This window comes from Trachypithecus francoisi, unplaced genomic scaffold (genome assembly GCF_009764315.1).
Source record: "Trachypithecus francoisi isolate TF-2019V2 unplaced genomic scaffold, Tfra_2.0 Lachesis_group0, whole genome shotgun sequence".
NCBI classification, from domain to species: domain Eukaryota; kingdom Metazoa; phylum Chordata; class Mammalia; order Primates; family Cercopithecidae; genus Trachypithecus; species Trachypithecus francoisi.
The window spans coordinates 113,759,587-113,773,140 of record NW_022681453.1 but is presented as its reverse complement, the minus strand read 5'-3'; the positions used below and the strand labels follow the sequence as shown (position 1 = coordinate 113,773,140).

The window sequence follows — 13,554 nt, the reverse complement described above, 5'->3', positions numbered from 1 at the left end:
CTGTTTTAGCTAATCACACCTGAAAAATACACATTTGGATTTTGATACATACCAGACCATGCATTCATTTTAAATACTGAATTTTATTTTATTGTGGATTTTTTCAAGGTTTTTCAATACAAATGGTCCCTGCCTTACCATTTTTGACTTACAATTTTTTGACTTTATGATCTGTAAAAACAGTATGTATTCAGTAGAAACCATACTTCAAAGTTTAAATTCTGATATTTTCCCAGGCTAGTGATATGTGGTAAAATATGATGCTAGGAAGTTCATAGTCAGCCATGTGATCATGAAGGTTAAAAAAAAACACAAGATATTCAACAATTTATTATAAAATAGGTTTGTGTTAGATGATTTTGCCCAAACGTAAGCTAATGTAAGTGTTTTGAGCACATTTAAGGTTAGCCAGGCTAAGCTATGATGCTTAGTAGGTTAGTTGTACTAAATACGTTTTCAACTTACAATGTTTTCAATTTATGATGAGTTTATTCAGCAGTAGCCACATTGTAAGTTGAAGAGTATCTGTAACTGATTACTATTTTAGTTTATTGTAAATGATTAATTTAATGATTAGTAATGTGTGTTGTGGTTAAGAGCTTAAGCTTTGAGCCACATGGTAGGATTGAATTCCTGTCCCCACTATTAGCTTTTATGACTCTGGACAAATTCTTCATCGTTATGTTCCTGTGTTATTTCTTCTTCATTATGGAGATACGATGATGATTGTAAATTTATAGAGTTGTTGTGAGGATTAAATGAGATAAAACATATCATATCACTGCTTTGTTAAAATTTATTATTTTTATTTTTATAGATTTAGTTGGTACAAGTGAAGTTTTGTTACCTGGAGGTATTGCACAGTGATGAAGTCTGGGCTTTTAGTACCCACCATCTGAATGGGAACATTGTAGCCACTATGTAATTTTTCAGTCCTTACCCCTCTCCCACCGTTGCAATATATGGAGTCTCCGATGTCTATTTTTCTACTCTGTATGTCCATGTGTTTAGTTAACACCTGTTGTTTAGCTCTCCCACTTACAAGTAAGATCATGCAGTATTTGACTTCCTGTTTATGAGTGATTTCACTTAGGATAATGGCCTCCATCTCGTTCCTTTCATGTTGCTGAAAAAGACATAAAATCATTCTTTTTCGTAGTGTAGTAGTATTCCATGGTATGTATCTTACATTTTCTTTATCCAATCAATTGATGAGTCTTCAGAGAAGCCGTTAGGCTTTTCTAGTCATAAGATAACATCATTAGCAAACAGAAATAACTTGACTTCCTTTTTTTCTAATTGAGATGCTTTTTTTTTTTTTTTTTGAATCAGAGTCTCCCTCTGTTGCCCAGGCTGGAGTGCAGTGGCATGATCTCGGCTCACTGCAAGCTCCGCCTCCTGGGTTCACGCCATTCTCCTGTCTCAGCGTCCTGGAACTACAGGAGTCTGCCAACACGCCTGGCTAATTGTTTTTTTTTTTTTTTTTTTTTTTTTTTTTTTTAGTAGAGACGGGAGTTTCACCATGTTAGCCAGGATGGTCTCGATCTGCTGACCTCGTGATTCACGCGCCTCAGCCTCCCAAAGTGCTAGAATTACAGGCCTGAGCCACCGCGCCCGGCCTGGATGCCTTTTATTTCTTTCTTTTGCCTGATTGTTCTGGCTAGGAATTCCAGTACTATGTTGAATAGAAGTGGTAAAAGTAGGCATCCTTGTCTTTTTGTAGTTGTTAGGGGGAATGTTTTAGACATTTCCCAGTTCAGTAAGATGTTGGCTGGGGTTTGTTGTCTTATGACCTTTATTATTTTGTGAATGTTTCTTCTCTGCCTAGTTCTTTGAGGGTTTTTTATCATGGAGTGATGCTGAATGTTATCAGATACTTTTTCTGCATCTACTGAGATATCATGTAGTTTTGGTTTTAATTCTGTTTATGTGGTGAATCACATTTATTGGTTTGCATATGTTGAGACAACCCCCATCCCTTGGATAAGACCCACTTGATTATGGAGTAGTATCTTTCTGATGTGTTGTTGGATTCAATTTGCTAGTGTTTGTTTTGAGAACTTTTGTATCTTTGTTTATTAATGGTATTGACCTCTAAACTTTATTGTGTCCTTGCCTAGCTTTGGTATCAGGGTTACACTGGCTTCTTAGAACGAGTAGGTAGTATTCCCTCCTTGATTTTTTTGAAATAGTTTCAGTATACTAGTATCAATTTTTCTTTTTATGACTGGTAGAATTTGCTGTGGATCTGTATGATCTTGGCTTTTTCTTGTTGTTGTTGTTCTTGGGAAAAGTTTTATGACTGATACAATTTCACTACTCATATTGGTCTGTTCAGAATTTCTGTTTTTTCCTGTTTCAGTCTTGAGAGGCTATGCGTTTCCAGGAATTTATCCATTTTCTATATGTTTTCTAGTTCGCGTGTGGAGATGCTCATAGTGGTCTCTGATGATCTTTTGTATTTCTATGGTATCAGTTGTAATGCCACTTTTATCATGTCTTATTGTGCGTATTTGAATCCTTTCTCATTTTTCTTAATCTAGCTAGTGGTCCACCAATTTCATTAATTTTTTCAAAGACCCATTTTTTTGTTTTGTTGATTTTTTAAATTTTTTGGCTCAATTTTATGTATTTCTTCTCTGAGCTTTGTTATTTCTCTTTTTCTGCTAGCTTTAGGTTTGGTTTGCTCTTGTTTTGTTGTTGTTGTTGTTGTTGTTGTTCCTTGGGGTGTAATGTTAGGTTGTTAACTTGAGATATTTCTATCTTTTTGATGTAGGCATTTGATGCTATATAGCCCGCCACCCATTAGCTGGCTGTGATAAAGGGGCTGGACTGATCCCGGATCCCCCGCTAAACACTGGTGGGTCAGCGATGGCTATGTTGTGGGCCAGCCACCAGGAAGGGCAGAACATTCTCTAATGGCAAGGCCAGCAGACAGTTTTAGGAGAGACTGACAGGCATGGGGTGCTTTATCTGAATGCACCAGGTCATGCATTAGTAGTGGCAGAGCATAAGAACACCCAGCCTCCGCTCTTGCTCCCCGGCCCTGCAGACAGGAAGGGCACCAGTGGTCTCTGGGCAGGACTCAGACCCTTGGGGTATGGTCTCCAAGAATGGCACCTTAGTGCAGCTGCTCAGCACTTGGAAGCCTATGGGATGTCACATGAGTTCTAGCCATTCCTCTGTGTGATATCCAGACACCTCCCTACGCTAGTGTGGAGGCCTATGGGGCTCCCAGATCTCTCCATACTTAGGATTGCATAGGTCCATGGTAGGAATGTGAAAGCATTGGAAATCCTTCACTTACTCCTTCCCTGAGTCCAGATCCCAGTGACCCCAAGCAGGAAGCCCTGTTTCTCTTTTCTTCACCCTTGGTGTCTCCCATAATCTCTCTGCTGAATTCCATTGTTCTCTCACAGGCAGTCTATTTGAAAAGTGAATATCTACTTGATACTTTGGCTCCTGTCTATAGAAAGACACACTCAAGGTACATTTAATCAACCATCTTGAACCTGGCATCCAATTTCCATTTCCTTTTCTATTTCAGTTTTGCTTGGCACCATCATAGGTACAAAATATTTTACATTATTTAACTTGTCCAACAATTTTAAAATTACATTTTTAAACATCATAATTTGGAAGTTAAATATAAACTTGCCCATAATCATTTTATGAGTTATTAACATCACAGACATGGTAACGTAGTTCCATCCAGTATTTTTTTCTTATACAGTATTTTTCAGTATTTTTTTTTCCTTTGGAGATGCTTGTAAGAAAAATTTTAAAGCCATATTTTGAGAACCACCAGTAAAGGAGTACCTTCCAGGGAAGTGTATAGGGATTTTGGAGGGCAAAGAGTATGCATATCATTTGAAAGTAATTATGTCATGTAAATCCGTACAGAAAGATAAAATAACTCATAAAAATGAAGGATTATTCACGCAGAGATAATACTGTTTAGTTTTTACCAGGTCAAGAAGTTTGACTTGAGGCTACTGGTTGTTTTATAATTTATTCAGAAACTATGCATATATCCATGCATCTAAAATATACATCTAAAACCTACATTAAAACTACTACATTTATTTTGTTATAAGAATAATTAGTGTTTTCAAATTAGTTTTCTTCAAAGAGTTAAGTCTTAACTGGGACAACTAGTCCCTTAACTAGTCCTAAGCCTGGGACAGGCTTCTCAGTTCTGATGATATAGGTATTTAATTAGAGAAATAAATATTTAAAACATGGCATCTTTATGCAAACACTTTCTAAAAATCATACTCTTTTATAAGATTATGTAATTTTAAAAAAATATATCTTTTTAGGTATGCCTTGAGTGTGGAGAAGATTATTGTTCAGGATGCTTTGCTAAAATTCACCAGAAAGGGTCACTAAAGCTCCACAGAACAACTCTTTTGCAGGTATGGCTTTCTAAAATGATTTACATGTAGTATGTTTATAAAATGTTTCCACATAAAGACGTTTAAAATGTGTTTAGTTATGTAGAACTCAGGATGATTTACGCTAATTTCTAAAATTCTATTATATACAGACAATCCTAAGGTATATCTTAAAATTGTTTTATTGAACACTAATCTAGACTCTATTTTACTATTTAAACTGTTTTAATGTAGTTGCAGAAACAGCTTAGAGTCTTCAGATTATGTATTCTGACTGTGAACGTGACACTTAAAAATTAGACAATATTTTTATCGAGTTTTTAAATGAATGCATAGGTTATTTTAAGTATTATTTCTATGGTTTTTAGATATAAATCTCTTATGTTTTCAAGTTTATTTTAAAATTAGTTCTTATTTACCTTGCCCATTATTATTTAGGAAAGCTTATCTCTCAGGTTTCTATTTTTTCTTCTGTACATATAAGGGCCTTTTATTTATCCTTATATGATCATTGATTTTGGAAATGCCTAAACTCAAACTCTGTCAAGTGGCTTTAAGATTCTAATACTTAAACTACAAATAGGGTTAGATATAGACATGACATTACACTAGTTACAGTTAATGATGCATTGCTTTGTCATAGATTTTATTCATTTTATAGTAATTTATTCAACAAGTATTGAGTACTTTCTAGAAGGCAGGGTGTGTGCTAGGCAGTGACTTTACAGAGATGAATAATGGTAGGATCCTACTCTTAATTAATTAAGGGTTTAATATTATCTGTAGGCAAAGGAATGGAGATAATCAGATCTGTGTTTAGAAAGATTACTGGTGAATTTCAATCTTTACGTTTATCTCAACATACTGATAAATATCAGTAGCCATCAAGGGTGCTGATGACCCAAATAATGATAATCACAGAACATAAAACATACCTAACTAATATTCACCAAAGTCAATGACTTTTGAGTGACCACTCAATGTTTAGAGCTTCTGGGCAGAAAGGATGAAGGGGAAAAAAAAAACAAAAACCAACCTGATACTTGCCTCTCTCATGGTATTACAATCAGATAGTCATAAGAAATGAAAATTAGGCCGGGCGCGGTGGCTCAAGCCTGTAATCCCAGCACTTTGGGAGGCCGAGACGGGCGGATCACGAGGTCAGGAGATCGAGACCATCCTGGCTAACACGGTGAAACCCCGTCTCTACTAAAAAAATACAAAAAATTAGCCGGGCGAGATGGCGGGCGCCTGTAGTCCCAGCTACTCGGGAGGCTGAGGCGAGAGAATGGCGTAAACCCAGGAGGCGGAGCTTGCAGTGAGCTGAGATCCGGCCACTGCACTCCAGCCTGGGCGACAGAGCGAGACTCCGTCTCAAAAAAAAAAAAAAAAAAAAAAAAAAAGAAATGAAAATTAATTGATATAGAAGTGAGTCTAATTGTTAATATATGAATAATATCGAATTTAACTAAAGGCATTCTACTTTGAAGATAAATACTGTAATCTCATTATCACAGATGAGTTCATATTAGGAATTTTTCATTCAATGATTTATTCAGCACATTTTCTATCACCCAGGGACTTTAAGCCCTATGCTAGCTGATATAAGAGATACAAAGAAGAATGAGACATGGCTCCTTTCCTTCAGTATCTGAGCTTCAAGATTTATACGATTTCGATTTCGATTTTCTTCTTCTTGCTCTCTCTCCCTCCCTGTCTTCTCCTCTCCCTCCCACGTAATTTCAAAGGATAGACTTTGCTGTGATATGGCTTATTGTGATCCAGATGCAGATATGACACCAGTAAAATCATAATTACTAAAAGCAACATGACATACAATATGCTTTCTAAACATTGAGCATTATTTTGTTTTATGCTAATGTTTTTAAAGTGTATGTATCCTGTATCTTAACAGAAGAAAGTGATCATTGCAGGTTGGAAATTTATCAAATTCCAAAGGTAGATTGCATTAAATTAGTGAGAAAGGATCTACCAAATATACACTTCATTATATATATAATACATGTATATATATACTGTATATATAATACATACAATGTATGTATAATGTATCTATATATAATATATACAATGTATATATAATGTTTACTTTTTTTGTACAAATTCCTTCAGTTTACATAGTTCTTTTGCACAAAACATTTATGGCAATCTACATACTCCTTCTGCTCCCTTTCCATCTTTATTGAGCCATAATTGACAAGAAAAATGTGTACAATTAAGGTGCATAATTTGATATTTTGACATATGTGTATATATATATATATACACATTTTGAAATAATCTCCAAATTCAACATAATGAATGTTTCTATCATTTCACATTACATCACCCTTTCTTCCTTCCTTCCTCTTTCTTTCTTTGTTACTTTCTTTTCTTTCTTTCTTTCTTCTTCTTTCTTTCTTTCTTTCTTTCTTTCTTTCTTTCTTTCTTTCTTTCTTTCTTTCTTCCTTCCTTTCTCTTTCTTTCTTTCTTTCTTTCTTTCTTTCTTTCTTTTTCTTTCTTTCTTTCTTTCTCTCTCTCTCTTTCTTCTTTCTTTCCTTCTCCCTCCCTCCCTCCCTCCCCCTCTCTCTCTTTCTTTCTTTTTTCTTTCTTTCTTTTTTCTTTCTTTCTTTCTTTCTTTCTTCTTTCTTCTTTCTTTCTTTCTCTTTCTTCTTTCTTTCTCTCTCTCTCTCTCTTTTTCTTTCTTTCTTCTTTCTTTCTTTCTTTCTTCCTCCCTCCCTCCCTCCCTCCCTTCCTTCCTTCCTTCCTTCCTTCCTTCTTTCTCTCTCTCTCTCTCTTTCTTCTTTCTTTCTTTCTTCTTTCTTTCTTTCTCTCTCTGTCTCTCTTTCTTTTCTCTCTTTCGCTCTCTTTTTCTCTCTCTCTCTATTTCTCTTTCCTTTTTCTCTCTCTGTTTCCTTCTTTTTCTCTCTTTCTCTCTTTTCTTCTTTCATGGTAAGAACATTTAAGATACTGCTAGCATTACATTCTTTGGTTTTGATTGCAGAGGAGGGGAGGTTGCTAAGCCACAGATAGTAAAATGATATTTAAATTCCTGATAAATAAAATGATGTTAAGTTTCTAATAAACGATATTTAAGTTCCTATAAAAAAGGTATTTTTTAAAAAATATATAATCTTATAAAAGAGTATGATTTTTAGAAGCTGTCTGCATAAAGATATCATGTTTTAATATTTATTTCTCTAAATATATACCTATATCATCATTTATTAAGCTCTAATAAATGAGGTTAGAATACTCATTTATCTCTAAAAGTTAGTATACATGGATTCCATAATATGTACACAAATCAAAGAGCTTTCCAAGGAACCATGAATCTTTGAAAGGTTTCTTCAAATATTGTGATTCTTTTATGTATATAAATTTAAAGTTAAATACAATAAAGAACCATGTCTCTTCCTTGTTTGTGTTACTACTTTATGTTTCCACACCATCTGTGGAGAACAAAGTTGCTACTTGGTGCTTTTGTTGGGGCGAGTCCTGGGAAGTGTATTGTCTACCAGGGAAGTGGAATTGTGAGACTGGCACTTAGCAAAGAGCATACACAGACCTCCTGTGCTGGGAGCTAAACCTATAATGATGTTATTCTCTTTTTTATCATATTATGTCACCTAACGGAATTGCTAAGGAGTAAAGTACTTTGAAGGACACAGCTTTTTGGTTCAGCTAATTCTTAAAGCAAATTTGTCCATTTATTCATAAAACAAAAATTTTAAATTAAAAGTTTAAAAAAAAATTAGATTCTGCATGTATGTGATTCCATGTAGTATTTTTCTTTCTGTGTCTGGCTTATTTCATTTACCATAATGTCCTCCAGGTTTATCTATGTTGTCAAAAATAACAATATCTTCTTTTTAAAAGGTGAATAATATTCCATTTTTTGTATATAGGTGCAAGAAACTGTGTGAGGTAATGGATATGTTAATATGCTCGATGGTAGTTATAATTTTACATGTATACTTATGTCATGTGCATGTACATGCATATCAAAACATCATGTTGCACATTTTTGTGTACTTTAAATATACACAATAATAAATAAATTAGATAGATGATTTTTGAAAGAAACGGTTTCAAATTGTACTACATACTCCCTCCTATAAATAGAGCACAGTGAACAGTTTCACTGTATGTGAGTGTCTCATGCCCATTATAATAGCCACTTTTATTATAAGAAATAAAATAAGAAAGAGGTCTCAAATAGCTGATATAGTGTTTATGATGATATATTCCCCATCAAAAATTCACTATTCTGCTTAGTACTTAATTTTTCTCCTTTATTCTGGTCTTGCCCATTCTCTGTCATCATTTCTTGACTTTAATCAATTGTCTTGTAGCTATCTGCTATTTTCTTTCTATCTCGATTCTCTGTTTAATCTTTCACTTCTTTTCTCAGTCAACATGCTTTTTTCTCTTGTTGTTTTTATCATTTTCCTATGGATTTAGTTTTTATTGTTGTTATTGTTGTGCTTTGTCTTTGATGGCCATTTGGTCAAATATCTCTTTTTGTTTAGCTCTCATTAACCAATCATGTAGTGGTTTTAGTTTTTTATTGTTTCGTTAATCATTAAAGTCATGAGGCTTTTTTGACTGAATTCATTCCTAATTTGAGAAGTTAGGGAAGACATCTGATAGATGAATATTAAGCATTGCTATATAACACGCAAGTATTCTAGGCTAACAGTGATTACACTTTATATTCTTTAACCTATGCTGTCATTTGTGCTTAATATGAAGTGTAGCCAAATTTGATAGTTGTAAACTATTTCAGCCTTTATCCAACAGCCCAGTAGGTCCTGTGAGTTTAGTCAGTAGGGATCATTTTGTACCAGCGTGTCTTGTTTTCCTTAAGATCCCTGAAAAATTGAAGGCAAATATTTACATGTTGACTAGTATTGTAATTTCAAAGGGCCTTTCCTTTGATTTATGATTGATTTGTACTTGGCAGTGATTCAAAACACTTCAAGTTTCTTTGCCTTTTCCAACCTCTATTAAATATTTAATTAACTGAAAAATGAAGCATAAATACATGAGAGGGAACTACTAAGAATTTAAATTTTACTTCTACATGTAGAAAGATTGTCAACACTAAGGGTTGAAACAAAAGTTATTTTCAAATGAGAAATAAGGTCTTAATACATCAGGCATTCCTATTTCCTTTTAACAATTTAAGATCAGACAGACGAGACAATGTTAATCAGAGAATAGAAGATGAGGGAACACAAAAGGCATTCTATTTGTGAAGTGTGACATGCACAAGGGGGGTTAGATTAAGTAAATCATTAATAGATTATGGTAAATATGTTTTCTTAATTGGAATGAAAAGTTTCTTAACTGAAAAGGAGAAACCTTGGGAAGGTGGGTGGTATTAATGAAAGAAAAAATAATTAAGGTAGAATTTTCATGCAGTTTTGGTTACTGTAGCCTTGTAGTGCAGCTTGAAGTCAGATAGCGTGATGCCTCCAACTTTGTTCTTTTTGCTTAGGATTGTCTTGGCTATATGGGCTTTTTGTTGCTTCCATATGAAATTGAAAGTAGTTTTTTCTAGTTCTGTGAAGAAAGTCAATGGTAGCTCGATGGGAGACCACAGAAGGGGCAGAGTTGAGAACACACAGTTCCTTCTCCCAGAGTTACCAATAAGATTGAAATATGTGGATGACAAGTAAATGTTCTCTCAAAAAGGAATTATCATAAAGTCACATGATTTTGAGTCCAGGTGTGTGAATATTTTGAAGCATGAATTTTCTATTTGTATTAGTTAATGTTATACTTAAGAAAAATAAAATATTTTAAATGTATGTGAGCAATTGAGTATTGTCATATTCTTAACCTATTTCTTAAATATGAATAATGCATATTCCATATACTACAAGTGTGTGTTCATTGCCCTTCAGTGATTGTTATCACCTGGCATTTCTTCTATCAAAAGATTTTAAAAACTATGTTGCTATCAACTATCAGATCTTCTGATAAATTTTAGGACTTGTGAGAAGGACTCTTTTTTGTCTTGTTCATCACAGTATCTTCAGTGCTTAACATTATACCTGTCCTGTATAAATCAATTTTTTAATGAATAGAAATGTGAATGAGTCCTTAATGTTCTATTAAGCTTCCAAAACAAAACTGTATTTTAGGGCAAAATTTATTTTTCTCTGAATTTTGAAAGCAAGGGAATTTTTTAACCAAGGATTGGATAATTAAAAGGATTTATGCTATGTTAAGTTGTTAAATTAGTGAAGGGTTAACAAGAGCTTTTCCTCCCAAATGTGAGAATTTGACCTTTAATTAACTTTCTTGCCCTTTCCTTGGGAAACAGATAAAGGTAGTCATGTCAACTACGTTCCTAGGCAATATACTTATGGTAAGTGTAACCTCTGCTTGGCAAATTACATATAAACAAGGAGAACTATACATACTCCAAGGAAGATATAGCTCCCTGAGTGTAATGGGCTTTGTAACTGAAACATCCACTATGGAACTAGCTCTGGAGCTGAGGTGGGGATTGGCTCTGGTGGAAAGTAAGGTTTCTAAATCAGGTATATTCCTTATCTAACTGAGCTGTACTTCTGCTTGAACTCTTCCAAGACTACCACCAAAAAGGAACAAATGATGCTGTCCTGCTGGCAAACTATTATTCCTGTCCTCATCCTTCTGAGTAGACTGATGCCAAGAGTGATTTGATGGTAGTCTTGAGATTTTAAAGGTTTAGTTAACACAGACAGACTCTGTGGTAAGTATGGCATTTAAGTCCTTGATGAGTCAGAATTTCAAACGTAGAATGGTAGGATAGCCAAAAGACAAATGAAAAGCATTTGTCCAGGAATCATTGACAAAAAGTTTTTAAGAACAGCTTTATTGCTATATAATTCATATACCACATATTTCATTCATTTGCAGTGCACAATTCAATGAATTTTGGTGTATTTACAGCTAAGTGCAACTATTAGCATAATTGATTTTAGAACATTTTTGTCACCTCAAAATGAAATCCCACACTCTTTTGCTCCATCTTCCTCCTATTTCTCTACATTCTGGAGACCAATACTACTTTCTCTCTCTCAACATTAGCCTATTCTGGACATTTCATATAAATGGAATCTTGTCATATGTGGCCTTTTATGACTGGCTTCTTTTACTTGCATAGTGTTTTCAGTGTTCATCCATGTTGTACCATCTATCAGCATTCCATTTATTTTTATGGCTGAAAAACATTTCATTGTTTGATATAGCACATTTTGTTTATTCATTCATCATTTGATGGGTATTTGGGTTGTTTCCACCTTTTGGCTATTACAAATAATGCTGCCATGAACATTTGTGTACAAGTTTTTGTGTGGACATATGTTTTTATTTCTCTTGGCTAGATACCCAGTGGTGGAATTGCTGGGTCATATGGTAACTCCATTTTTAATTGTTTGAGGAACTGCCAGACTGTTTTTCAAAGTGGCTGCAGCATGTTGCATTCCAATCAGCCATGTACAAGAGTTCTGATTTCTCTACTTCCAAGCCACCACTTGTTATTATCTGACTTTTTGGTCTATCATCCTAGTAATATGAAGCAGTAGCACATCGTGGTTTGGTTTGCATTTTGATGGCTAACGATGTTGAACATCTTTTCATGTACTTGGTGGCCATTTGTATATCTTCCTGGGATAAATTTTGACAAGAATTTTTAGAAAACCTAGATGTGGGATAGTTCAATAGCCTGCACTTTAATGAAGTTATATCTGTGGTAATTACTTTTAGATGCCTGTTCTAAGAAAAGCTAGGGAGGGGGAAATAAAGATAACTGAAAGAGGTAGGGAGAATGGAAAGTAGAGTTAATGAAGAGTTGGGAGAAGGTAAGTGGCTTAGTGAGTATATTACAGCAGCAAATGACAGAGCAACCGGCACAGTAGAGAGGGTAGCTGCAGTACAGGCTCTTAACCTAGAGATGGCATCAATCAACCTTAAAGGGAGAGGTGGATGTTTCTGTGATGTTTATGCTGAAGAAATTTTGAAAGATCATATTTATATATGCAAGTTCAGAAGCTTACAGGGCTATTATGAAAATCACATTAAATGCCAACAATTATAAAAGTATTCTGCTCATAGAAGGTACTCCATACATTAGGTTTTATCAGTCAGGATACAGTATTAGTACGAACTCAACCCCATTCCTATACTATCTACATTTAAAGCCCAGGAAACAATGTAATGTGAATGATGAGTCCAAAGGATTAATGAAAAGATTAATTTTGTGTTGAGGGCTGTTTTCTTTTTTTATTACAGTTCTATTGAGGTATAATTGACAGACAAAACTGCACATCTTTAATGTACACAATTTGATGGGTTTGGACATGTGCATATACTCATTATATCATCACCAGAATAATGGTAATACATCCATCCATGACCTCCAAAAGTTTCCTGTGTCCCTTGTTGTTTTTTGTGGTAAAAACACTTACCATGGACCAGGAAGGTATTACGATAATTGAAATAAGGAAGTTACAGAAGGACAAATACTACATAACTCTGCTTATATGAGGTATTTTAAACAGTCAAATTTATAGAAGCAGAAATTAGAATAGTGGTAGTTAGTGGATAGGGGAAATAGATATTGTTCAATGGGTACAAGGTTAAAGTTAGCAATATAAATGAGTTCTAGGTACCTGTTGTACAACATAGTACCTATAGTTAATAATACAGATGTATGCATGTGGGGGTGTTTTTAAAAGCATTATAGTTATACATATTTTGGATATGTGTAGGCTTTTGTATTTAAAAAACCCATGTGGTAAAAGTTTTAGAGCTCAATGTATCAGAGTATATATAAAAATAAAAATACAGTCTTCCAATTTATTCACACATAGAGGATAATAGACTCTCAATTTTGGAGGGGACCACAAAGATCACTAGTCTAACCCACTGTCTGAACCTTTAGGCAATCATATTGATGCAGAATATTTGAGGGGCTTTTATAATTGGCAGGTGCTACCTATGTTATCACATGATTTTTTTTCATGGAACCTGACAAATTTTTACAGTAGTTTATTGGCTATATGTTATGTTCATTGGTCTTTATGGGATACCAGTTATCTAATTGTCATATAACAGCAATATTATATTTAAAAACCAAATATAACAAATTATTGATTGC

General features: G+C 34.3%; 1 protein-coding gene across 2 annotated transcripts in view; it reads left to right on the top strand.

Moving 5' to 3' along the window:
* Positions 1-13,554, top strand: part of ZBBX (zinc finger B-box domain containing) — a 175,561-nt gene that overhangs the window by 62,168 nt on the left and 99,839 nt on the right. For both annotated transcript variants that reach the window (XM_033211621.1, XM_033211620.1), the window contains one exon: positions 4,323-4,418. In XM_033211621.1, the coding sequence (XP_033067512.1) occupies positions 4,323-4,418 (96 nt within the window). The remainder of the gene's footprint in view (positions 1-4,322; positions 4,419-13,554) is intronic.